Here is a 23,764-nt window from a genome sequence, read left to right as displayed (position 1 = left end):
CCAGGGCAGGATGCATGTGGTGGGGTGCAGGGGGCTGCACCAGCACAGAGCCCACGCTCTTGCGTGGGAGGCAGCATCCTGAACCTGAGAAGGGGAGGTCAGTGCCTTTTCCCAGCCCTCGGAGGCTACTGCAAAGGGGGACACAGCAGCGACGACGACACAGGGATGACACAAACAGCTTGACAAGAGGACGATGCAGTTGGCTCTGTGGCCCCAGCCGCTTGGGGCCAACTCTATGGCTTGTATCCGGGTCCTGCTTGCCCCAGGAGCTCAGTCCTGCTCAGGACCAGGCGGCTCCGTGATGCGGATGTGGACAAAGAGCGAAGAGGGTGGGATGCTGGTGCCGTCCTTGGAGAGGAGATGGATGTGGCGGTAGCCTGCAGGGGGGACAGCGAGGCTCTGGCTGACCACTACCCCCCACCCTGCACTCTAGCACCCAGCTGAGCCCCAGACACCCTTGTGAGGCTGCCCTGCTCCCCCACCACCACCCCAGGCAGCAGCCACTCACCAGGTTTGATGTTGACAAAAGCTAGGGTGAACTGGCCCACGAAGTCGTTCCTGGAGGTCTTGTCATAATCCTCCACCACAAAGCGGACGAGGGCCAGCTCAGGCACGTGGAGCTGGAACTGTAGCGTCTCGTCCCAGTGGGGGTTAAACCCTGGGAAGCGAGAGCGGGTGCTGGGAGGGCAGGGCCTGGCTGCCTGGGTGAAGCAGCGTCCCTGGTACCACCCTGGGGCTCACCATTGTTCTCGATGTACTTGGTTTCCTGGCGCGCCTGGTCCGCGGGGACCCCGTGGATCTCCACACGCACCAGCGGGTCAATGACATCTCCGTCCTTGCTGTTGGCCACTTTGGGCAGCTGCTGCCCACTGATCACCTGCGGGAAGGGGCAGGAAGCCTGTGAGCCAGGGAGCAGCCAAACCAATCTGCTGGGAGGCTGCTCAGCTCTAGCACGTTGCCCAGTGGTGTCGCCACCCGTCTGGGACTGATGGAGCCCCAGGACGCTGCCACGGCTCCCTGGGCTCTCTCCTCGGCCCCGTACCTGGATTGTCAGGGTGATGGGGCCAGGGCCCTCGCGGCTGCCAGGGTCACTAGGGTTGAAGAGAGTCTCCTCATCCCTCATGAAGGGTGGTTTGAGCACATAGCCACAGCGGCCGTTCTGGCTGAAGAGCCCGTCACACAGGTCCATCTCCGTGCCAGCCGTCTGGAAGTTCAGGGCCACTGGAGGAAGGTGGCAGGGAAAGGGTTCAGGGCAGCTTGGAGCTGAGAACCAGCCTGTCCCCATGGCCAGAGAGATGTGGGGCTGCAGAGGGGCACAAGGCACCAATGCCTGGGTACGCCCAGGCTGCAGGCTCTTGCTCTGCCCTGAGGAGCCAGACCTGGCTCCAGCTGGGGTTGTAGCTGGCACCAACATGGGTGTTGATGGTGCCATTTGGCACAGGACCCAGGGCATGTCCTCCACCCACAGCCCTGATGCCCCCCAGCCGTACCAATCTGGCACCCCACGTTCCACATCTCCTGGGGGCTGTAATTGGAGGAGTCGGTCCGCATCCCGCTGGGGTAGATGCGTGTCAGCTGCCAGGCGTTGTGGCGGACAAACTCATTCCCTAGGGATGGAGGGTAAGGCCCACTCGTGGGGTCATTCCCTGGCCCGCACAACAACCCACACCACGTGCTGTTCACCCATCCATCCACCCACCAACTCACCCACTCATCTGCCCATCCAAACATCCATCCACCCACCAATTCTCATCCCTCTTCCCTCCCAGGAACATGCCTCACTTTCTAAGCCAATAACCCCACCTCACACACCAGAGCCAAAACCCAGGGTGCAGCCCCACTGGACCCTCTTTCCCCCAGACACGGAGAGAACCCCGATGTCTGGAGGCTCTAGCCCTATGCCCGAGGAAGCTACCTGCCCCCCCACACCCTGGCCCGCTCTCTATATGCCACAGCCACCCCCCTGCCTCACCCGCATCCCGGATGAGCTTCCTGGCCTTGGCCTCAGCAAGGGAGGAGATCTCAGAGGGCCGGGAATGGCTGCGGGCCTCCTGGAAGCCCCGGAAGGACACGCTCTTGCAGTAGACAACGCAGTCAGACAACGCCTGTGCCAGGCTCTCCTTGTCCTTCTGCAAGGCAGAGCTGTGTTGGGTCCCTAACTTGAGTGCACTGTCTCCCAGCACTCACCAGGACAGGGGCTGTAGAGCTTGGGGCAGCCAAGAACAGCCAGGGCGGTGCTGGGGGTGGCGGCATCCCCACCACAGGCAGCCTTCCTGCCAGGAACGGAGCAGGCAAGGGACCCCCACCATGGTGCCACCACAGGGACGCCGTGCAAAGAGAAGGCTGGCATGGTCAGGGGCAGAAAGGGCTGTTCCCCTTCCCTGGTGATGTCCCTGCAGTCTCTACCTCTTCCCTCTGCACTGGGATATCACCACAGCCCACAGCTGTGCCTGGGGGTTCAGCCCTTCCAGCCTGGGCCACGCACCTTCACCCTCCTCCTCTCCTCCTCTGCCTCTGCCCCGTTGTCGTCATCAGACACATCGGGCGCCTCGTCCCCTGTCCCGTCCAGCATGTCCTCCAGCCGCCCGATCTTCTTCCCTTTCAGCAGAATCTTGTGCTTCAGCTCCTGCGAGGTTGTGGATGGAGAGGTAGGCACCCTGGCGTGCTCATCTCCTCCACGGGACCTGCTGTCCCCTGGGACCCCGCACTGCTGGGCGCCAGCACCACCAGCTCCCTGCAGCACCGAGGAGGGGATGGGGTAGGAGGGTTCTACCCTGCTATCCCTCTGGCTCTGCAGGGCATGGGGAGACAACCTTGGGGAAAGCTTTGGGACTCCTATGAATGTGAGGACACAGTGTCCCCAGGGTCCCTGAGTGCTCCAGCAAAGCAGGACAATGCTGGGACAGGGGCAGCCTTTCCTCTGGACAGCAGAGCCAGCTCCTCACCCCCCTCCCAGGCAGGACAGCAATGCCCAGCACGGCCACGCTCTGTCCCTACCTCCGGGGATGGGAGCTGGGTGGGGACACGCCCGTCAGTGGTGGTGGTGAGGAGCTGTTCCCCCAGGATGGACTTGAGCTGCTGGGCCAGGACCTCCTGCTGCTCCATGCTGCAGTGGTTTTCCAGGGACAGGATCACTGGGTAGTCCGAGGTCTGGGGAGCAACATGCATAGCTGGAGATCAGCCTCAGTGGGGTTGAGGAGCTCTCACAAGGGCTTTGCCCAGGCGTGATCAGTGCCAGGATGGAGCCCCTTTTGTGTCTTTGTATCCCCCTGAGACCTTCATACCCCTCCAATCCCCCAGCATCCCCCATATCCCACCTCACCCCCACATTCCCCAGGCCCCATCTCACCCCTGCACCCGCAGCAGACTGTCTCTGCATGAGCCCCTGACCCCTGGCATGGCATGGTGCAGGGCTGTGGGTCAGACCCCCCAGTGCTGTCCCCCAGGAAGGGACACAGACACCCTCCTTGCCTGCAGTGGGGTCAGTCCTGCTGCAGCACCAGGCACGTGAGCCCCAGCACCGCTCCCCCCCCAGAGACCCATCGCTGCCCCAAATTGCAGGCACGTTCCCCACCACCAACATGAGCCAAGGGCCACCCACAACAGCCAGCACCCAGGGAAGGGTGCCCTACCTTGAAGGCGTACTTCCCCAGGGTGCTCACCACCTCCCGGAAGGGGATCTTGGAGGTGAAGGTGTGGCCGTGGTACACTATGGGCTCCCCGTTCGGCCCGTCCCAGCAATCCACCTCCAGGCACCGGCAGCCCCGTTTCAGAGCCCTACGGGTAGGTGGTCACCCCTGGGACCCCGCACCTGGCCAGGGCACCAGTCCCCTGCCCAGGGCACCAGTCCCCTGCCCTCCCCTCTGGCTGTGGGTGTCACTCCTGCAGGGACCAGGGGACAACCGCCAAGGGTGGAGATGCTGCTGCACGCAGGGCAGGAAGAGCTGGGCTCAGAACCCTCAAATGGACCCCTTTGCTGGGCACCACATGGCACGGCCACAGGGGTGCTAGACCAGGAGAGGGCAAAGAAACTTCTCCTCTTGGTGGGTTTGCCCCATGGACCCGCCTGGGACACGGCACTGGGGCAGGAGGGTGCTGGGGAGCAGCCAGGAGGGAGCAGCCCCTTTACCTGATGTAGCCCTCGATGCTGCTCTGGCCTCGGATCTGGTCCTCTATCAGGTAGGTGTTGTGGGAGGAGGAGATGAAGTAGTGGCAGAGCGGCTGGCTCATGTCCTGCCACAGCACCCGGTGCCGGGGGTTGAAGATGGAGCCCTCCGGGGAGCAGAGGTACATGAGGAACCCGTCAGCACTCAGCACATGGCGAGCCCGGGCTGCAGGCGGAGGGGGAGGCTCAGCAACAGCCGGGGACTAAGAGGGGACAGGATCAGGACAAACGGGGCTGCTGGTGGCTCCTGCCATCCCCAGTCTGGTGGGCACGGCTGCTGCCAGAGGCTGGGGAACAGGCAGAGACGCCTTGGGGCAGCAGCTGTGGGAAGCGGGGCAGCAGACCCTAAAGCCAGACCTTGTACCCCATGGCTGGTCAACATTCTGCATCAAAATGTCCAGGAATGGACCAAAAAAAGGGAACTGCACCCAAGTCACACCATGGTGAGCCTTCCCCCTGTGCCCACCTGCAGGAGGATGGGGCTGAGGATGCCCCTGCCATGGAGCTGTGGGTCTCAGTCCCCTCCTTCCCCCCATGCAGAGCACAGCTGATGTCTGGGCTGGCTCTCACCTGTCTCTGAAGGTTCATACTTGTCGATGAGCTCCATGGCCAGTTCCTCTGTGCCCTCGTCCTCCAGCTGCTCCTGCCGCAGGAAATCCACCAGCTCCAGTAGTGTCAGCTTCTTGCCATCCTCAGAGAAGTCCTGGAAGAGGCTCAGCACCTCCTCACGCTGTGTGAGGGCCTTGTAGAAGAGCACAAACTCCTCCCCTTCCAGCGTCCCTGACTCCGACTTGTCAGCAGCCTGCAAGGGAGCTCACTCAGCATCCAGCTGGGGCAAAATGGGGTGTCCTGGCCACCCCATGAGCCTGCAGGGGGATTCACCCACCCCCAAAGGAGGGTACAGAGACTCCATGCCAGTGAGAGTGGTAGGCATCAATCAATGCATGAATGGTTGGTTGGATGTGGTTGGATGGGTAGATAGATGGGCAGATGGAGGGCTGGTTTGGTGGACTGATAGATGGATGGATCCATGGATGCAGAGATGGACAGAGGGAGGGAGGGATGGGCAGCTGTCTGGATGGTTGGGTTGATGGATAAACAGATGGCTGGTTAGCTGGGCAGACAGATAAGGAGCTGGATGGACAAATGAATGGGAGGGAGGAGCCTTGGCTGGTTAGGTTGACAGATAAATGAACAAACGGATGTTTGTCTGGGTAAACAGATAATTGGGCAAACAAATAAATGGATAGATGGATGGATGGATGGATGGACGGATGGATGGATGGACGGACAGAAGAAAGTGACCACATCCTGCTGCAGGGAGGTGTTGCACAGGCTTGTTCCAGCCCCTCCAGCCCCTCCCCAGCCCCTCCAGGCCCTCAGGTGCAGTGCTTACCTGAAAGAGCCGCAGGGCATGGTCCTCATTCATGTCCACATTCATCATCTTGAGGAGACGCTGCACCTCCTTGAAGTTCATGCGCCCATCTTTATTCTTGTCAGCTTTCTGGAACCAGTCGCGAATCCACGTGCAAGAAACCGGGGCAGATGTTAAGGGAAAGGACCTTGGCTAAGAGAGATGGGCCTGGGGAGCATCAGAGGGCCCCTTTTCCTTTTTCTGTGGGCTCTCTCTGCCCTCATGCAGTCGGTGAGACCCAGAGGAGCTAAGCACACACTCAGGCAAGGCTGGCAATGCAGGGCCTGGGGGATGGCCAGAGATGGGGGAAGGACTGGCTGTGGAGGGCAGCGTGGCGCCCACAGGAAGGATATTGGTCTATCTTCTCCCTTTGGTCCATGCTGGTGGCCACTTCGATGAGCTGGCGCAGGCCCTGGACCCAGCATTGCGCCTCCTCTGCCGAGCCAGCAATGAGGTCCAGGTTGCCCCGGCGGCCATAGAAGACGATGGTGAAGCAGCGCTCAGGGGGGAACTCCTCGGCCAGGCTCTGCAGCACCTCTGACTGGTGCCCTTCCCGCACCGTCTCCACATCACTGATGGAGACTGGGGCAGAGGGAGGGGAGGCCTGTCTGTGGGCGACAAGGACTGCAGGGCAGGGGGCACTGCCCAGAGACATCTGTCCTTCCAGCCATCCCTTCTTCCACTCATCAATCCATCCATCCACTCACTGAGATACTCATCCACCCATCTAACCATTGAGCCATCCATCCATCCATCCATCCATTAAGCTACTCATCCATCTGCGCCTCTGTTTGTCTGCCTACTCCTCCCCTGGCATGCCAGAAATTCCACTTGTATCAGCTGCAGTTTGTTCCCAGCCCTTGTGACCCATGTGTCGTGCTCAGAGCAGGGTGCTTCATGGAGAGGTGTGGGTAAGAGCCCCCCCTTCAAACACACAGTCTCTTTTGAATGCCCCAGTACCCTTTGCAAGCATGACTCCAAGAATCTCCATACATTCACATCCCTGTTCACTCTGAACCCTACCGATGGCCCCATGGCCAACACACAGCAGCCGGTACTCACAGGCAGACTCAGTTTTGCCTGTCCTCTTGGACTGGTACCAGATGGTCATGCAGTCATCCTGCAGCTTGAAATAACGCTGCTTCTTCCAGCTTTTGGACTTGACTTTGCGCATCAGTGTCCCTTGCTGCATCTGCTCCAGCGTGTCTGTGAGCTGGATGCCTGGGGACAGCATGGGCTGCGTCACTGAGGGCAGGGGTACCCAGGCACTGTACCCCAGTACCTTGTTCCTTCTTGCCTCCGGGACCCTATGTGGTCCCTCAATTTGGGATGAAGGAGGGATGGACCCCAAACAAACTCCCTTCACCACAAGAGGGGCAGAAGGTAATTCCCCATCGACCCTCCCCATCCACCCTCGGCACTGCCAAGCCCAAATCCCAACAGCCACAGTGGGGTAGGAAAGCTGCTGAGTGCGGCAAGGTGAGCTCAACCCACGGGCCAGATTTGCCCTGGTGTAAAACCAGATGGCCCAGCACCCTGCCCTGCACCTCCCCTCCGCTGAGGCACTCACGGGCATTGCACAGCAGTGATGCCATGGCTCTGCCTTCTCCGTCCTGGTGGCTGCTGGGGAGGAAAGAGAGAGGGCAGCTGGGGAGAGCGGGGCTGGACCCCCCACACTGCGCCCAAGTCCTGCCGGGTGGACTCCAGCTGTGCCCATGTGTGTGCGAGGTGCGTGTGCCCCTGCCCGTGTGCGAGCGCACCTGCGCCTCTCTCCTGCTGGGTCATCGCTTTCCTTAAGTGTTGAGTTCACCCCACCGTGCTCATGAAACATTAATTTGTGTTACCGGGAAGCCAGAGCTCAAAAAGTGTCAGAGGAAAACAGAAAAACTTGCAAGCACGGAGCCCACTAGGTACCAGAGCCCTGGTGCTCCCAGGGGAGAAGCAGCCTCGAGCTGGGAAAAACTGCCCTAGGGGTGCCAGGGAGAGCCAAGAACAAGCCTCCACCGCCTGGGAAATGGCCCCCAGCCAGCAAATTTGGAAGTAAGGGAGAGCCTTCCTTGCTGTGAGAGCAAGGAAGGGGGCGCAGAGCAGGACTTTCAGCTCCCCCAGCCCCTTCTCAGCCGGGAACGTCAGCACCCCAGGGCAGCCGTACTGGGAGCACGCTGCGACAAGTGGGACTATAAATACAACTGGACTGACAATGAGGCTTTGATTAGGCTGTTAAGGCTTTAATTAGACCGACAAATCGCTGGATGTGCCTGGCACCCGGGCGCTGGAGCTGAGCCCTCGAGGAGCGGATGCTGCAGCCGGTGGGCTGAGATTTGGGTGCAGGAGGGGATCCAGGGGTCTCTGGGGGTGAAGAGCTCTGTGCTGGGGTGCAGGGGTGGCAGCTGTCCCCCAGGCCCCTGACTCAGCACGGGCACCAGTGGTGTGGGGCTGGGAATAGTTGGTGCCGTCAGCGTGCAGGCAGCTGCCAAGCCCGGCTGCCAGACCCTCGCAGGCTCCGGGGCCAGACGGCGACCGTCCCCTGCTCGCTGTGGGGACGGCAGGGCAGATCCCCAGCACAGAGCTGGCTGGGGCTGTGGCCCCACTCCTGGGGGACACACCAGGCGTGGGGCTGGCAGTGGCTATTGGGCTGTCTCCAGGGCAAGTGGGGACTGCCTGTTCACGCTCTTGGGGACCTGATGTTGCTGGAGACACGGAGTGGCTGGGGTGCCCTCCCAGCTGCCTCCCAGAAGTGCCCAGTGCTGGGGCTGCGCGTTCCCAGCACCAGCCCTTCTTGCAGGGCTCAGACCACAAGGACTCGCTGCGGTGCCTGCACCCCCCCACATCCAACGTGCCAGGGGTCACCGACCCATTGGCCCAGGGTGCCCGCACCCACAAATGGGAGGGGCAGCACCACGCTCCTCTCACACCCTGCAGGGTGGGTGCCCTAACGCCCACAGGCTTGCACAGCCCCCAGAGTGCTGTGTGCCCCTTTCAGCACGCTCTCAGCCTCCTGCACATGGCCTGCAGGGAACCGGGATGGGGACAACCCTGGTCACCCATCTGCCTGCACCCTCCTGCCTCCTGGCAGCACCCAGCCGCTTTGCAGGGTCACATGGCCAGGTGCCCACCTGCCCCGTGGCCCCTGTGCTGCAGCAGGTGAGGGGATGGAGATGGGGATGTTTTGGGGAAGGCAGAGTGGGGGGAGAGGCACCAAGTCTGGAGGAGCAGAGAGAGATGCTGGTCTGGGACAGAGATGGGCTCGGTGCCACCAAGGGGTCTGTCCTCTCTGCACCCTGCCACACACGTGTGCAAAGCGGCAGCGTGCAAGTGAGCTGCTTGCAGCCCCCAGGCCTGTAACCATGCCCAGATTTTGAAGCTAAACTGATTTCCTCCAGGGCCAGCCCTTACAGGCTCCTGGCACGGCCCAAGCGTGCCCAGCCCTGCCCCAGCCATGGAGCCGTGCCTTCCCCACACACGCAGTGAAGAAGTGACAGTCACTTCCAGCGCAGGGAAGATCCCAGTAGTGCAGATGCAAGGACACGGCTGTTTGGCTCTCCCTGGTGTGTGAGCAACACCCCGAGCCCGACACAGCCCCGCTCCCCTGGTCTGAGTTACGCTGTTGAGGCGAGTGGGACCAGAGGCAGGAGAAGCCCAACCCAAGAGCTTCCCTCAGGGCTGCTGCCTCCTGCAAGGGACAGCCCCAGGTCCCCCCCAGCACACGCTGAGCCACCACAGCTTCTGTCCTGGAGGTGACAGTCCCCAGGAGCTGGAGGGCCAGCGGGTGTGAGCGCTCCCCAGCCGCTCCAGCGTAGAGTCCCTCGGCAGAATTAAAAGCCACCAGGAGGGTGCCCGTGCAAAAGTAGGGAGAGATGCCCCCACGCTCCCCGGCACCCCCCCCTCCCTCCTGCTGCCCCGGTGTGCGCACAGACCGCCCGTGCCCCGGGGCTCTGCTCAGCCCCGCTGCCCCACGCAGCCTTCCCGCCCGCCCCAGGACACGCCGCGGCGCCCGGGGACGGAGCCTGACCCCGCGCAGGGGGACCAGCCGGCAGCCGACGGGGTCAGAGAAGGGGCTGCGGGCTGGGGCGGCACAACCCGGGGGGTGCGGGACTCAGGGGGCAAGTGACATCTGAAAGCAGAAGAAACAAAACGGCCGGCACTTCTCCCCCTCACCCCACCCCACGCCAGCCCACCCCGAGCCCGGGGCTCCCAGCCCTCCCCCCCGCAGGACGCCCGGTTCCCCCCGCCCGACGCCCAGCCCCGTACCCGCTCTCCGGTGCCGTTCCGCTCCGCTCTGCCCGTGCTCCAACCGCCTGCGGCCGCACGGGGCCGGGGCTGCCCGGGCTGCCCGCCCCCCTCGGCAGCGGCAGGGCGGCGAGCCCGCCCCCGGCCCCCCGCCCCCGCGGGACGCCCCCGGCCCCCGCACGCCCCGCAGCCGCCGCCTCTCAAGGTCGCCTCGGATTAAGGTCACGCCGCTCCCGTGGGAGGGGAGGGGGGGGGGGGGGAGGAAAGCGGTGGCGGGGCCGGCAGGGGTGGGAGGACGCCGCAGTGCCCCCCGCTTGGGGTTGAGCCCCCATTCCCACCCTCCGGCACAGCCTGTCCCGTCCCCGCCCCCCAGACCCGCCAGCACCCAGCACAGCCCGACCTCCCCAACCACAGAGCGTCCCCGTCCCCTTCCCAGGACAAGGTGGTCCACGGGCACTCCCAGAGCCAGGACCCTCCAGGAGAGAGCGGGTGCCGCAGGGATGCAGCCAACTCCCATCGGGAAAGGCCACATGCTCTCCCCAAACTGGCACAGTCCCTCCTGCCTCCAGTAAATCTGTCGGCCCCCCCTCTCCCCACTTGCCCTCCCCAAGAGACCAGACTGGGAGCAATCTGTGCTGTCTGGGGTTTTATTATTCATTAATCCGAACTTACAAAAAAAATCCAAACAACAAAACCCAAACAACCAAACAAGCATTTTCACACCCCGTTAAGGTCAGGGTGAAGGGGTGGGAAAAGAAGGCGACGGTTATAAAACGGGACCCCAGGGCCAAGGCAGAGGCCGTGCTCTGCCCTTGTTACGCAAGGCTGCAGGGGAGGAGGGAAGAGAAACGAGATGGGATTTAAGACACTGTTGGCACAACACTGCAGATGATCAGCAAAATGGGCTACTCGAGGAGGGGGGAGAAACCGAGTAGCTGCCCAGGCTTGCCTGCAGCCAAGAGCGGGCAGAGCAGGCTCCACTGCAGCAGAGCCCGGGAGCCGGCCACGGCCACGCTAACCCCTCGGCACAGGGAGGGCAGGTAAGTGGCTGCCGGTTCTCTTTCACTGCGGTGGGGCCGCGGCAGACGCCAAGGCAGGTCTGAAAGCTGGAATGGATGCACCCAGCTGGCAGAGATGAGCTGGAGGAGGGGGGAAAGGGAGGGGGGCCAGGACAGAGAGGCGCCTGGCAGGCAGCAGCATACCTGGGGCCTGCAGGATGCCGCTCCCAGCTGTCCTGCGGCAGGGGATCCTCGGTCGGTGGCCTGCCCGCCACCACAAGGCAGGTTTCCTAACGCTGAGCTCTGTCTGACAAGCCAGCCAGCAGCCCCGCCGGGCGAGAGCTGGACTAGATGGCAGGTCAGCACACATCAGCCCCCGGCCGCTGGTTAGCCGCGGGAGCGCGCTATTTACAGCACAAGAGCCATAGTCCTGCTGTCTTCTCCTCCCCCAGAGCCCTGGGAAGCAAGCTTACGAGGCGTGGGTTCATCGCAAGTAATCCACCCCTCCTCTCGGGGCAAGCACCGCAGTGACCTGGCTCCAGCCACCGCCTCCGTGCCAAAGGAAAGCAAGAGAGAAGCTCGCTGCGCCAGCCAGATGCAGAGCCAGGAGCGAGGATGTGCTGGCAGGGAAGAGAGCTGTCCCCGGGCTACCTGCAGCTGAGCAGCAGTCCTAAGAAGGGATAAAACAACTGGATCGGCTTTTATTCAGCTCACTCATCTAAACAGACGTGTAAACAAGAAGTGACAAGGAACCGGAGGGACGTGGCGCGCACACTGTGTCACGCACCGCTCGGGCGGAGGCTGAACTAGCCAGAGGAGCGGACATCCGCACTACCCCCTGCCTGGCAGTGGGGGGAGAGAGGCCAGCCAGGCCTCCTGGAGAGACAGGGATCTTTACAGATTGTTTTTATCGATTTTTTTTTTTCTTCCCCCGAAGCTGTAGTATCAGCACTTGCTGGTGTTGCGATCCCTGGAGGCATGCTGCATTGCTACAGAGCAGCCCTTTGGCTGGGTGGGATGGTCCGACAGGCCGGCAGCCAGCTGGCGTGCCCTGTTTGTTGCGGAAGAGGTCACCTGTTCCTGGTTCTTTGTAAACCTGAGCTGTTTCTTCCCCGGTTCCCCACTTTCCCCAGCAGTCATTGCGGAGGAAGAGGGATGCCCCGTGGGTCTGTGACTTGACCCTCTTGCAGGTTCTTGACGAGCTGAGCCAGCCAGCGCTTTGTGGTGGTGTCATCCTTCAGGACCTGGGCAAAGGTAGTGTCCTTCAGCTGGTCAGGAAGGCACTGCCTGAGAGCTTCACGTGCCCTACATCAAGAGACAAGAAACGGGGCCCAACAAATAAACTCACAGGGGCAAGCGGGGAGCAAACCCCACTAGGGACACGATGCTCCTCTGCCTGGCGGTCTCCCTGGCAGGGTCAGCCGAGGAAAGCACCGAGCAGCAGCACCACAGCACGTGACACTCGGCCAGCCAGCACGGCTCCCATCCCTCACGCTAGACCCCACCGAGTCAACCCCTGTGCCCTGACACCCGTCAGTCAAGAGCAGTGCGATGCCAGGAGAGACCCAGACAACAAAACCATACCCAGCGGCTTTGGACAGAGCCACTGACCAGCATGAAATCAGTCTGTATTCCCCTCAACTGAATTTCAGCTATTGGCTTCTACTGCTAGCGGCCCACATGATGCAGAAGGGGGGGAGCATAGCGCACCTTTCACCTCAGTCCCTCCCTTGTACCTAGTTCAAGCTACATTTGAGCTCAGGCAGTCGTTACCTGCACAGCTTGAATTGACACAAGCCCCAGTCACTGTTCCTCCTGTGTACCATAAAAGCTCCTGGAACTAGCAATAAAAACCCAAACAAACAAAAAAGCCCACCCATTTTCCACACCGAGGTAAGGCTGACTTAAGGACAGACAAGGAACCTTGACTCTCCCGAGCGGGCACTGTGGAGAACTGCACTTCCAAGGGCGCAGGAGAAGCCCCTGCCCAAACTCCTAAAATGTTTACCTGGGGTTATCGGAAAGGCGAAGGTAGCAGCGGACGACATGTTTCAGTAGCCGTGCCGACGGCTCCTTGGAGAGCTGCAGGACCATTTTACCCTGTTTGACAGAGGCCGGTGCCACCAGTTAAAGTCTTTATAAGTATAAGAACAGCTTCACAATCAGCAGAGATTGGGAAAGGCCATTAAATCACTCACTCCAGCCTCCCACGAGTCACGGCCCATTACCTTTCATCTAGACACCCCTGCATGGAGCCTGGTGCTCTGCTTGCCAAGATGCCTTTGAGAAGAGCAGCTAGCCACGACTTGGAAAGGATTCTCCCAGCAGCTCAGGGGAGCTTCTCTCACCTCTGTTTGGTTTTTACCTCCCCAGGACTGCTTAGTGGTCCAACGCTCTGCTAGATTAAAGAGAACCTGGGGTTTCCCCCTCGTGGAGGAAGGTGAACGTATCCCCAACACTTTGGCAAGCGCAGGCTCTCATGCTGTGAGGTGTGTTCCCAAGCTCTCCAACACTCCCCGTTCTCATCTGTGCTGCCTTTGTTTCAAAGCCCTTTTAAAATGTTACCACCACCCTGGGAAGCCATGCTGAAGGACTGGGCTCACCCACATCACGTATAGCAAGAACCACGTCTGCCTTACCATGCACCCAAGAGCTTATTTTCTCTTTCTGCTACATCCCTCACTACGCCATTACTGGGGAGCAAGACCGAGGCAGATCTCCCTGGCCCAGCCTCCATTTCTCACACTACGTAGGACTTTGCACACAGTTACACCTTTGAACGCACCCAGCCTAGCGAACAGCGTGGACGCCTTCACACGCCTGCTTTGAAGGATTTTAACAATCTGCTTCCTCATATTTAGGACTCAATTGGACCTGCCCAACAAGTTGGTATTTTTCCCTGTAAAACTACATTGGCTAGCACTAGCCATTTTCCTCCTTAGCCAAATCCACCTGTATTTGGCTATTGAGGCAGTCAGCAATTAGTGGGTCCCCTTCATCTGCCCTTCTGCAAGCTTCCTGTTCCTAGCAATTCCCTGGGATACCAATATTTCTTCAAAATAAAGAAGTAGTCAGAGAGCTCCTGGGCAGCTCCTGGATGGGAAATACCAACTCGCTCTCGTTGAAAGCATCTAATGCTTGCATACCATCTGACTCCATTACCAGCAGACAAGGAAGTAAACAATCACCCTCACGAGACAGGAGTATGCTACCCCGGTTTTTTAAATAGAGAACAGAAATGTCTATGAACACTTCCACCTTTCTCCATAGTGCTATGGAATATTAATCACATCAGTTCTTCACTCAATGGTGGGATTATACGACAGTTAGGATTTCTTACGTGCTAACACAGCTTTACATGCCCACATCCTTCAGTGTTTGTACCCTTCCCAGTGAGGGATTCTTCCTTGCTCTCCTTCCCTCCCCTGCCCCAGGGTTTCTCATTGCTTCCTTCACTTTGCCCCTGGGCCAGATGTACTTTCAACAAAGCAGATCCTTTTCTTGAAAGCAAAGATCATGTCACACGGGATATTATGGACACCAGCTCACAATCATTCATATTTTGCTGTCTGTGGGTGAATTAGGAGGCAACATTATTTTCATGTTTGGGAAAACAGACAGACAAATAAATATGCCCAATGAAAGCATCAACATTTAAGCACAGAAGCAGCATTGCAAAGCGCTTAACTTAATGCTGCATTTTCTTCTCCCGAGACTGCTCTTTAAAAAGCAAATAACCAACCACCAGCAGGACAACAGCTATTACAGGGCAGGCACGCATTCCCCTCGGCGAGCTCCAAGACAATAAAGCTCAAGCTGGGGCTATTACTCCTGGCATGAATAAATTATGAGTACCCAAACTTCTCCTTCACAGGGGACAGGGAACGGACAAAAATTGTCTGTGCTCTCTGTGTTCCAACACAAGAATTAGAGTCATAAGCAGCAGCTAGTAGGAGCCAGGTTCGAAGAGCAAAAAAAGGAGGTTGGCCTTCCAGGCAGCAGACAGGACAAATACTGGGGGTTACTGCATAGAAAACCCACAACTGGCCCCAGAAATCCAAAGCTGAAAATAGCTGAAAATAGCTGGCAGCTGCAAGACTGTTACAAGGGCAAGTATCATATATGCTTGCCCTGCTCTTATTCCTTCGCTCAACATGCTGCTCTTTCAATCTGCTGTGGGAGAGAGAGATGGGAAACTGACCCATGGTCTGAGCTCTGTGACCATTCTTATATTAAATTTAATGAATTCACATCTAACCAACAACCCTGAAAACTCTTTTTTCGTCTCTGGAGATGTTTACCTAGTTTATCTTGGGGACTTAGTACATTACAACCAATATGTGTTCTCTTGACATGCAAACCAGAGATACAGAAAGGAAACGTGTGGAAGCAAGAGTGCTACAGTCTCACAAGTAATAAGCCCAAGAACGATTTGCCTCACTCATCCTGTGCTCCAGCCAGAGAGCAGTGAAGTAGCTGCTGAAGCAGCTGTCTGCTATAGCATCATTTTTTTCTTTATTTAAAGACAGGAAACAAATAATCTTACCAGTATCATGGCAACATGGGAAAACCGCTCGTAAGTCTGGCAGATATACGCCAGCCCTGTGTCATCCAGGAGGATTTTCTGAAGAATAAACGTAGCAACCTAGAACGGGGAGAAAGCAGAAAAGAAAGCGTATAAACAACTCGCCTATCTTGAAAAGGGATAGGTAATGTTCTTTGTGCTACGTTCCTTTCAAGGCAGTCCAGAAGCTGAAAGGCCTTTCAGCAGGCAGCAAATGCTTTATTCAGCGAAAGTTTAAACCCAAAAGAAAATGCAGGACAGGGCACAATGCTTGGCATCTCTGGCTAAAGAGGGGGACACAGAGCAGTGTGTACAAGACGACTGAATGCAGGTTGCACAACACAGCAACTACTGCCGGGCCGCTCAGGACAGCCTCAGGATTATGGCCACACTACTCTGGTTGCAGAGTGAGAAGCAGGAGAAGGATCTGTCCCTTGGCCCTGCCACCTGGGTGGCAAGCTGATCTCAGTTTTCATCTTGAGTGTTATCGATACACCATGAGACACGGGACTTTCGAGAAGAACCTCAGCCAGCTACGTCAGCAGGCTTCACCAGAGAAGCAGACACAGACCAAAACCTGTGGCGCCAGCCAGCCTACCTGGGTCATCGGACCAGTCTGACCACAGATCTGAGCTCACAGGGGAAGGGGACTCCTGATCAGAGGGAAAAACAAACTGGTCCAGTGCAGTGAACATTCCCATAACCACCACCCAACCTCCGCACTGCGTAGCTACAGCATTTGTTCTGTCAGGCCAAGGACAGTTGATCCAGCTCAGCCCTGCAAGTTACTCTGCAGGGCTGCAAAGGAGGGAACGGGCGTTGAGTGCAGCAAGATCTTTCCCAGCAAAACTACCAGGCTCAGAAACTCCAGCTTAGCTTGGTGCTTTTGGTTTGTTTGGTTTTTGAAGAGGTAAAAACTCCACCCAGAGTTGCCCCAGCATTAGCAACAGGACACAAGCCAGGTCTGCAGGTTGCTGACTGCCTGGTCAGAGATAAACAGCAAGTCTTAAGACAAAAAAACGTAGGTACCGTTTTGGAGAGTTCACTGCCAGACTCCATAATGCGTAAGCACAGGGGGATAATTTCTGTTGTCAATAAGAAATTTATCACTTCTTGCTCATCAGTTTTCACCAAGGCCCCTTGAAGGAAAAACAAAACCCAAAATCAATAAATGATGAATTGTTTCCAAAAAAAAAAATCTCACCTTTCAAAGGCAGCCTGGGCTGCGTCCTCCCCAGGAATCATTAAGTCGGAATGGCAGGCAGAGCAACTGTCGTCCTAAATATGTTTGCAGCACATAGCTGGAGAAGAAACCATTTTGGCAGCATAAAAGTACTCAAGCTGGGTTTGGGGGTTGTTTGTTTTTCAGAAAGGTGATGCTTTCTTGGCTCTCCCCAGCGGTAATACAAACACAAGAGGATCATGCCACCCACAGCAACTTCTGGGAAGAAATGCATTTTAAGACCCTCTTACTTTATGCATTGAGAGAGAAATATTTTGGGCAGAAAGAAGAAAAAAAAAAAAGGACAAGGGAAAGAGAGGGCAAATACACCCAAGCCAAACAATGACAAAAACCCAAAGAAAGCCCAGTCTGCACCCACCCATCCCATTGAGCTGGCTGGGCTGAGGGCAAAGGCACAACAAGCCTGCAGGTGCTTGTACTCACAGGAAACGTTATTTTTGGCAAGCCACCCAGACTTCAGTGTTTTCTTATTAGTGAAAAGCCCAGTTCCTACACACTAAGAGGAGCCTGCCTCCACACCTGATGGAAAAGGAGCAGCTCCTCCTGTTAATACTACAGAACTCAAAATCCCAGTAGAGATCTGTGAGTTTGGTCTTGCAGGTCTCTATACCCACAGCATGAACTGCATCTCACTCTAAGAAACCAGTGCTCCAGCATCAGTCTGGCTGCTTACCAATCACTCCGAGGCTCGTGAGCCGCAGGTACTCAAACGGACGTGTCTTGCTAACTGTGTGCAAGAAGGGGTACAGGAAGAGAGGAATATGAGCTGCCAGAAAAGCTGACCTGTAGGGAAGGGAGAACACCCAACGTGAGAGACAAGGAAAACAATGTGAGCACACAATCTAGCGTTACTATGCAGAGCCTCAGACTGCTCCTGACGAGACACCATTGCTGCTGCTCCTCAAAAGAGGGTAACTGTTCGTTCTCCGATGGAAAGGTACAAATAAATCCTGCACGGGGCACAGCACAAAACCTAATATCTAAACTATCAGTTACCTGCATCACTGCTTTCAGCTGACCAGGAACAGAGCACGTCCTGTTGCTTTTATTACCTCTTCCCGCCACCCAGACCCTCTGCTTTCCACATTCACTGTTGCATTTCACCTTGCAGGCTCCCATGGGCAGGGCCAGTCAGCCACAATGCATGTGCAAAGTCTCTGCACAACAGAAATGCACTGGCTGATCTCTAGGCACTCCCACAGTTTAAATGTGCTCAGCCACCTTTTCCCAAGAGTCCTTGCATGCCTCCTGACACTGCTGAACAACACAGACTGCAGGGAGAAACGTGGAGATTGCTCTGCTAGGAGAAGGAAGCTCTCTTGCACAATCACCCGACATTCTTCCTGGGTTTTCAGTTTCCAAATTTTACATGTAAAGGTGTGTGGTGTAAAACTACCCTATTTCTTTAGACAGCATCTCATGCATGGAGGGTTGCTGTTTAACAGTACTTTGCAGCAGCTGAAAACCAACATCAGCTATGCAGCACTTTCTTCTCAGCAGGAACAGAAGCATAAGATCATGGATCTCTGGCTAGTTTTCTTCCAAGTTTTAGCTACTGATTTTGGCTGAACGAACATCATCTTTTCCCCTGCTGACATGGGCTGGGCCCAAATTGAGAAAATGTGAAGTCAGGCACTGGCTGAGGACTCCAGACATGGCTCTGCTATTGCCTCCTTTCCACACATGGTCTCTGGGAAGGACAGTCCTGCTCATTCCACCCTTTGGACAGCTGCTCTAAATAACTGTCAGCTCATTAAAACAAGGATTCTGCACACAGCACTCAGCACAAAGGCACCCTTATCTCTGGCTGAGCTCCCAGGAGCTGCCACAACCCGATGTTTTGGGAATTTGTAGGATTTCAGGCTGATCCAGGGAACGCAGGCTAGCTAATACATTTAGGATCACCATAAAGTTGCCACTGTGATAATCCATGCAAACAAGTGAAAGCAGCAGGCAGCTGCCTATCTTCCAGCTCTGCCCTCTGTTCCACTTCTCTTGGTGAAAAAGAAGAAAGGAGCTTACGTGCTTCTGCAGCCAGCCAGACAGGCTGAGCCATCAACATCCTCAGAAAACTCATGCCCTTGGAAACACTCACCTCGTTTCAGGATGCGACGCAACACACTGTAGTAGAGCTAAAGCATTGCAGACTCTGTTGGACTGATGTGCTGTCAAAGTTGGAGGGTTGATCGATGGATAAATATTTACAATTTCCTAAAAATTAACGGGTGAAGAAAAGTTAAAGGAGGAACACCGCAGAAAGCTGCACCAAAGCATTTGTCCAGGAAGGAACTATGGTGACAGATGACAGTCTACTTTCACCAAGCACCACTTTGAAGTTATGTAGCAGCCACCACACCGCCCAGGCAAGGGCAGAGCCGGGTCAGAGTCAATTTGACAAGGAGTCACAGGAATGCATTCAAACCTTAATTTCAGCAAAAAAGGATTCATTTGATTTCCTGGCTCTTTACTAGTGTAGGGACTGCTTTGTTTTGAACTTCCAGATTGAAGAGGAGTGTTGTTCCTGTGCCTAGAGGCAAAGCACACCCACTCCATTCATACTGTAGCTGCTGGTGCTCTTTAACTGAATGCAGGGGAAGCAGCTGAGGACGAGAAATCCGATTCAGAAATCTGCCTGCTTCCAACTACAGCCCCCTTCCAATTTTCTTCATTTGTTTCAGGGCAAGCCCAAGAACAGTTTGACATTGCCAATCCTACACTCTTTTCTCTCCTTCTTTGAAAGGAACAACTAGATTCGGCACTGAGAGATAGCCAGTCATCAGCTGTAGAGTGGTTTGCTCGGAGATAAGCTGATCCACTTGGTTTCACATGAAATGCAGACACATGCGGGTACATCTCTGGAGCAGTGAGCAGCAGCCCCACGCTGCCCTTCCAGCAGGCTCCCTGCAAGGGCAACCTTCTGCCCAGGACGTGCTCTGGCTCATGCACACCAAATCAAATCAGAGATCTTAGGAGTAAGACTGTTGTGGCTCTGCTATGACATTACATGAAAACAAGCAGAACATGAGCCACAGGCAGCTCATACACCCAAGAACTTGCCTGTTCCCCTTCCAATGATGTAAGCTGTCTAATTAGAAATCTTACAGTCTCTGCACACATTACCTTGCTAGTGATGATTAATGGCAAATGGGCTTCTCACATCTGCTCCCCTCACGACATGATCCAATATACATCATACTCCCAGCAGCGGCAATAAGGGACCCGACCAGCACCTCCCCAGCTCTGCCCCACGGACACACAAGCTCTGCAATGTCCTGGTGCTGCACCACAGAATAAAGACACCCCGGCCCTACCCACCTGAAGGAGCGCTGCGATGGTGCCAAACGAGTGCCACAGCATGGGGGCAAGGTCAGGCACAGATTCACGCTTCTTGCTCAGCTCCAGCAGCGCGTTCTCCCGTGTCTCAGGGCTGGACAGCTCATTGATCCACTGGTAGATCTTTTCACGGTCAACCTGAGCCAGCGCTGTTGGCACAGGCTGGGAGGAAGACAAGAAAACTTCAGTCCAAATGTTTTATCCAGTTCTCACCCAAACCCTTCCCACATACATTCATTCCATGCTTCAAGTGCAAGCTTCCACAAATTCAAAATAAGGCACATGCTACATTTTTCTCTCCAAAAACGTCCATGACATTGGAACCTGCCAACAGGATTCACCCAATGTACATGAGAAAAATACCTATACAAATACTAGAAAAATTCTCACTACTCCAACATCAGCGTGACACTGTCCACAGCCAGTAACACCTGCTGTCAGGGAAGTCTCATATTCATCCCATGTGTCTTGTTTACATGCATGGACCTAAAAGGGAATCTTTCCAAGACCAATTCTGTGCAAAAATTCCTGTTAAAAATAAACCTCTGGTTCTCTGGAAGGGCAGATCTGTATTCAAAGTCAAGGCACGCTTTCTACTATTGGGAGAAATGCAGAATTTCTCTTTTGCTTTCCATGAAACATCAGGGAGAGAACAGCATCAAGGCCAACAAGTTTTCAAGCCAAAAAAATGAGGGAGGGCTGGGAAGGGAAGGAAAGGAAGAGAACAGGGACTGTAGAGTTGTAGCAGTTTCTGGGGAGAGGGCAAGGCGCGAGCCTTTAAACGAAAGTTTTTCTTGCCTCTGCTGGCATAAGCACTCAAGGTGCAAACAAATGCTCAGCAGGCTTCCTAAGTAAAGTTTGGTGATTCAAGTACAAAATTTTGAGGAAGACAAACATCAGCATTAAAACCTCCTGTGTGAGCACTTCCCAAGGCCAGTTCAGAACCCATTCAAAGGTTCTGCTGCAGTATTTACTATTCCAGTAAAGTACAGCCCTGTTCGTACACTGCTGCTCCTGAGCTAGCCTGCATGCAACCAGCTCAGCGTCCCCACGTGTACGGCAGTCACGGCTGGGAACAGGGAACGGACTGGTTTTCTTTCACTTTTCTATTTAATCCCAGACTGAAATGCTTCACGCGCTCACCACAACGGATGTGAGCACTGCCTGTACCAGACTGACAGCAACGCTGCTACTAAGCAGCTCACCACTGAGACGCTGAAGAGAACACAAAGGAGTTCAGGAATCGAAAGTGGCTGGAATCAAACCTGAAACTCTATGCCAGAGGCAGGCCCCCAGAACTGCAGGAGGGATGAAGTGAGACTCCTTAACCTTTGGCAGCCACCTCCAGAGCTTTCTGTCTCTATTTCTGCAAAGGTTTCCCTCCTCCGTCCATCCACATATTATATCCATAGTCATGTCCAAAGAGATTCTCCCCCATCTGTGGGGTTTCTCTCTCCCCCAGCCACTTCCATCATATTATTTGTCTATTTATAAGCCAGTGTGCTGTTACCAGTCCCTATACTCTAGGGCTCAAATACCTTTTTTTAGTTGTTCATCTTTCCTCCTATCCTCATTCTTCTCCTGTCTATTCGATTGCCCCCCCACCCCCGCAGAACCTCACACTAAATTAGTAATCCTGAAAAATGTTTTGTGCTCTTACAGCTGGGAGTGCAATTCCAATGGCAACTCCTACACTGGAGCTCAGAAAGACAGGGAGAATGAGCAGAGCTCATTTGTTTTTATTTGGGGTGGTAGAGTGACAAGCAGTGTAGCAATAATGTTGTTATAATTGTGTTATCTAAAGCTTCCATCTATTTTTCTAGACTTGCTGAAAGTTTCAGTTCCTGTAAGCTTAAATACATCGACCCTTTAAAAGCACAATCATGTGCTTGTGATCCCTAGAGAACACTAAGTAGATTTTCCACACAATTAAGTTTACGATGTCCAGTATCTCTCTTAGCCAGAACCGACTGCTTTTCACAGGCTCATCAGTCGCTCCACTCATTTTAGTTCAAATTGAAAGACTTTTTTTTTTCCCCCTAATTTCCCACTTCATTGTTGTTCCCCCTTCTCACTCTAAAATTTCACAGAGCCCTGAGGGCTACACACAAATCCTGCAAGCTCCAAGACAGAACCCTGCCAGGCAGACTTTCTTTTGCACACAGGGAAAGCAAAAGTTACCAACAGTATCTCAACACAGCACAAACTAGCCACCTCTGCATCGTGGAACATCTTGTAACACCTTCCTCAAAAGAAATGGTGTTACTTCAAACACCCATGCCCGATCACATTCCAACAATCACATAATGAACTGGATTTACACAACTGGCTTTTTCTTCCTAACGGAGCAGTTGCTGGTAGGCACACTGGTAAAAGTACTGGTTAACCAAAGCAGAACATTGACTAACTGGATACACATGCTTTTTAAACTATTTTTGAATAGATTACCAATTCAAAAACAGCAAAACGAACTTTCAACTTCAACTCAAGAACCAATTTAAAGTCACAAGGACTTAAAGTGGGAAGACTTAAAAAGTTCTCTCAGCTCCTGCTCATAAGCACTTTACTCACTGGTGTTTGCTTGTTAGTCCAAGCAAATCCTTGAGTCAAGTTCATTTGAAAACAGCTCTAACTGCTGGTCTTGCAACACACCTCCCACACCCAATACATACCAGAGACTCAATCAACTCTAGGAAGTCTTATACACAGGACGGAGAAGTGAAAACCAAAACACAAACTCACTCAGATGGGAGATAAGATGCAACAACCAGACGGTTCCAACTCAGCTTCCATTTTTGAACCTAACCAGGCCAAGCTACTGTTCCTCTCCCACAAACCTGAACATTGGGCACCCCCATCCCACCACGGCACCTTCCCGAGGAGGAGGGCAAGCACCAACTACAGGCAGCACTGCTGCAAAGTACTGCAGGAAAAGGGAAGAAGGAACAGGTAGTCTCTGCCTTTCCTCCCGCCTGCCTGCCGCCCTGAGAAACTTTTCATTATTTCCACTTTCCTTCTGCAGCCAAGGCCAGAAGTAGAAGAGCTCCCCAGAGGACAGAGTAGGCGGCTGGGCACGCAGGAGGCGTCCACACGCAGGGAGGGTGTGCAGGAGGCAAGAGAAGAGGAAACCCTACGTGACACACACGGGGAGGAAGGCGCACTGCCGGGGCACCCAGCAAGGAAACCCTCCCGGCCCCGGGGCGAGCCACCCCGTCGCCACGAGCAGCGGAACAAGGCACAGTCGCCTCGAGGAGGCACAGAGGAGGCCCCGGGAGAGCAGCCGGAGCACGAACGCGCTCACTGAGCACCTCCCCGCTACCAAGCGGACCCCGCCGCCCCTCCGCCGCCCCAGCCGGCCACCGGGACGCTGAGGGGAGGGAACTCACCGGGGCTTCGCCACCCTGCGGCCCAAAGCCCCCCCCCCCCGCCGCGTACGGCCGAAGGGAAACGTCCCCTCGCAGCTACGAGCGGCCGCGCCTCCGCGGGCCCGCTCCCCGCCCGGCCTGCACAACGGGGTCCCGTCCCCGTCCCCGTCCCCGTCCCCGTCCCCATTCCCGGCCCGCCGGGACACGGAGCTGCGCCTCACCGCGGCCGTAGCCAAGCTGTGCATGGCGGGAGCGGTGCCGGTGCTGCCGCCGGGCCCGGCTCAGGAGGCCGCCACCGCCATAGACTCGGGCCCGCCCCGACCCCTCACCCCGCCGCGCGCTCACCGCGAGGGAGGCTGGGACAGGGGCGGGGCAAAGAGCCGTACGATGTGCGCATGCGCGCTAGCGCCGGCGGGACCGTATGGGCGTTGCCGGAGGTGGGAGGGGAGCCC

General features: G+C 55.9%; 2 protein-coding genes across 3 annotated transcripts; both read right to left on the bottom strand.

Moving 5' to 3' along the window:
• Window positions 1-270: 270 nt before the first annotated feature.
• PLCD4 (phospholipase C delta 4) lies at window positions 271-7,174 on the bottom strand. Its single transcript, XM_086465879.1, has 15 exons — window positions 7,150-7,174; window positions 6,642-6,800; window positions 5,933-6,161; window positions 5,562-5,691; window positions 4,736-4,967; window positions 4,130-4,331; window positions 3,633-3,777; window positions 2,998-3,150; window positions 2,486-2,626; window positions 1,973-2,129; window positions 1,491-1,607; window positions 1,043-1,221; window positions 742-877; window positions 509-658; window positions 271-377 (listed from the first exon to the last, which is right to left on the bottom strand). The coding sequence occupies exons 1-15, from the start codon at window positions 7,172-7,174 to the stop codon at window positions 271-273; spliced, it is 2,262 nt and encodes a 753-aa protein (XP_086322005.1).
• Window positions 7,175-10,442: 3,268 nt separating this feature from the next.
• Window positions 10,443-23,567, bottom strand: CNOT9 (CCR4-NOT transcription complex subunit 9). 2 transcript variants are annotated; one of them, XM_086465319.1, is made up of 8 exons: window positions 23,534-23,567; window positions 19,930-20,109; window positions 18,710-18,825; window positions 17,288-17,397; window positions 16,401-16,510; window positions 15,354-15,452; window positions 12,816-12,907; window positions 10,443-12,112 (listed from the first exon to the last, which is right to left on the bottom strand). In XM_086465319.1, exons 1-8 carry the CDS (start codon window positions 23,555-23,557, stop codon window positions 11,944-11,946), a joined length of 900 nt encoding a protein of 299 aa, XP_086321445.1. In that variant the 5' UTR covers window positions 23,558-23,567; the 3' UTR covers window positions 10,443-11,943. The 2 variants fall into 2 exon arrangements, with proteins under 2 accessions (XP_086321445.1, XP_086321446.1); XM_086465320.1 differs by having other exon boundaries at window positions 10,443-12,119; window positions 12,817-12,907.
• Window positions 23,568-23,764: the final 197 nt, after the last annotated feature.

Source organism: Leptosomus discolor, chromosome 5 (genome assembly GCF_034619465.1).
Source record: "Leptosomus discolor isolate bLepDis1 chromosome 5, bLepDis1.hap2, whole genome shotgun sequence".
NCBI classification, from domain to species: Eukaryota; Metazoa; Chordata; class Aves; order Leptosomiformes; family Leptosomidae; genus Leptosomus; species Leptosomus discolor.
The sequence above is the reverse complement of the archived record's forward strand: the minus strand, read 5'-3'. Positions and strand labels throughout refer to the sequence as shown.

Coding starts and splice junctions, on each gene's coding strand:
- CNOT9 (XM_086465320.1), bottom strand. CDS start 23,557: ATGCACAGCTTGGCTACGGCCGCG. Junction 18,826..19,929: donor CCATCGCAGCGCTCCTTCAG/GTGGGTAGGGCC, acceptor GTTAATTTTTAG/GAAATTGTAAATATTTATCC. Junction 16,511..17,287: donor CACGAGCCTCGGAGTGATTG/GTAAGCAGCCAG, acceptor TTTTCCTTCAAG/GGGCCTTGGTGAAAACTGAT.
- PLCD4 (XM_086465879.1), bottom strand. CDS start 7,174: ATGGCATCACTGCTGTGCAATGCCC. Junction 2,627..2,997: donor CCCAGCTCCCATCCCCGGAG/GTAGGGACAGAG, acceptor ACAACCTCGCAG/GAGCTGAAGCACAAGATTCT. Junction 1,608..1,972: donor GAAGCTCATCCGGGATGCGG/GTGAGGCAGGGG, acceptor CTCCATCCCTAG/GGAATGAGTTTGTCCGCCAC.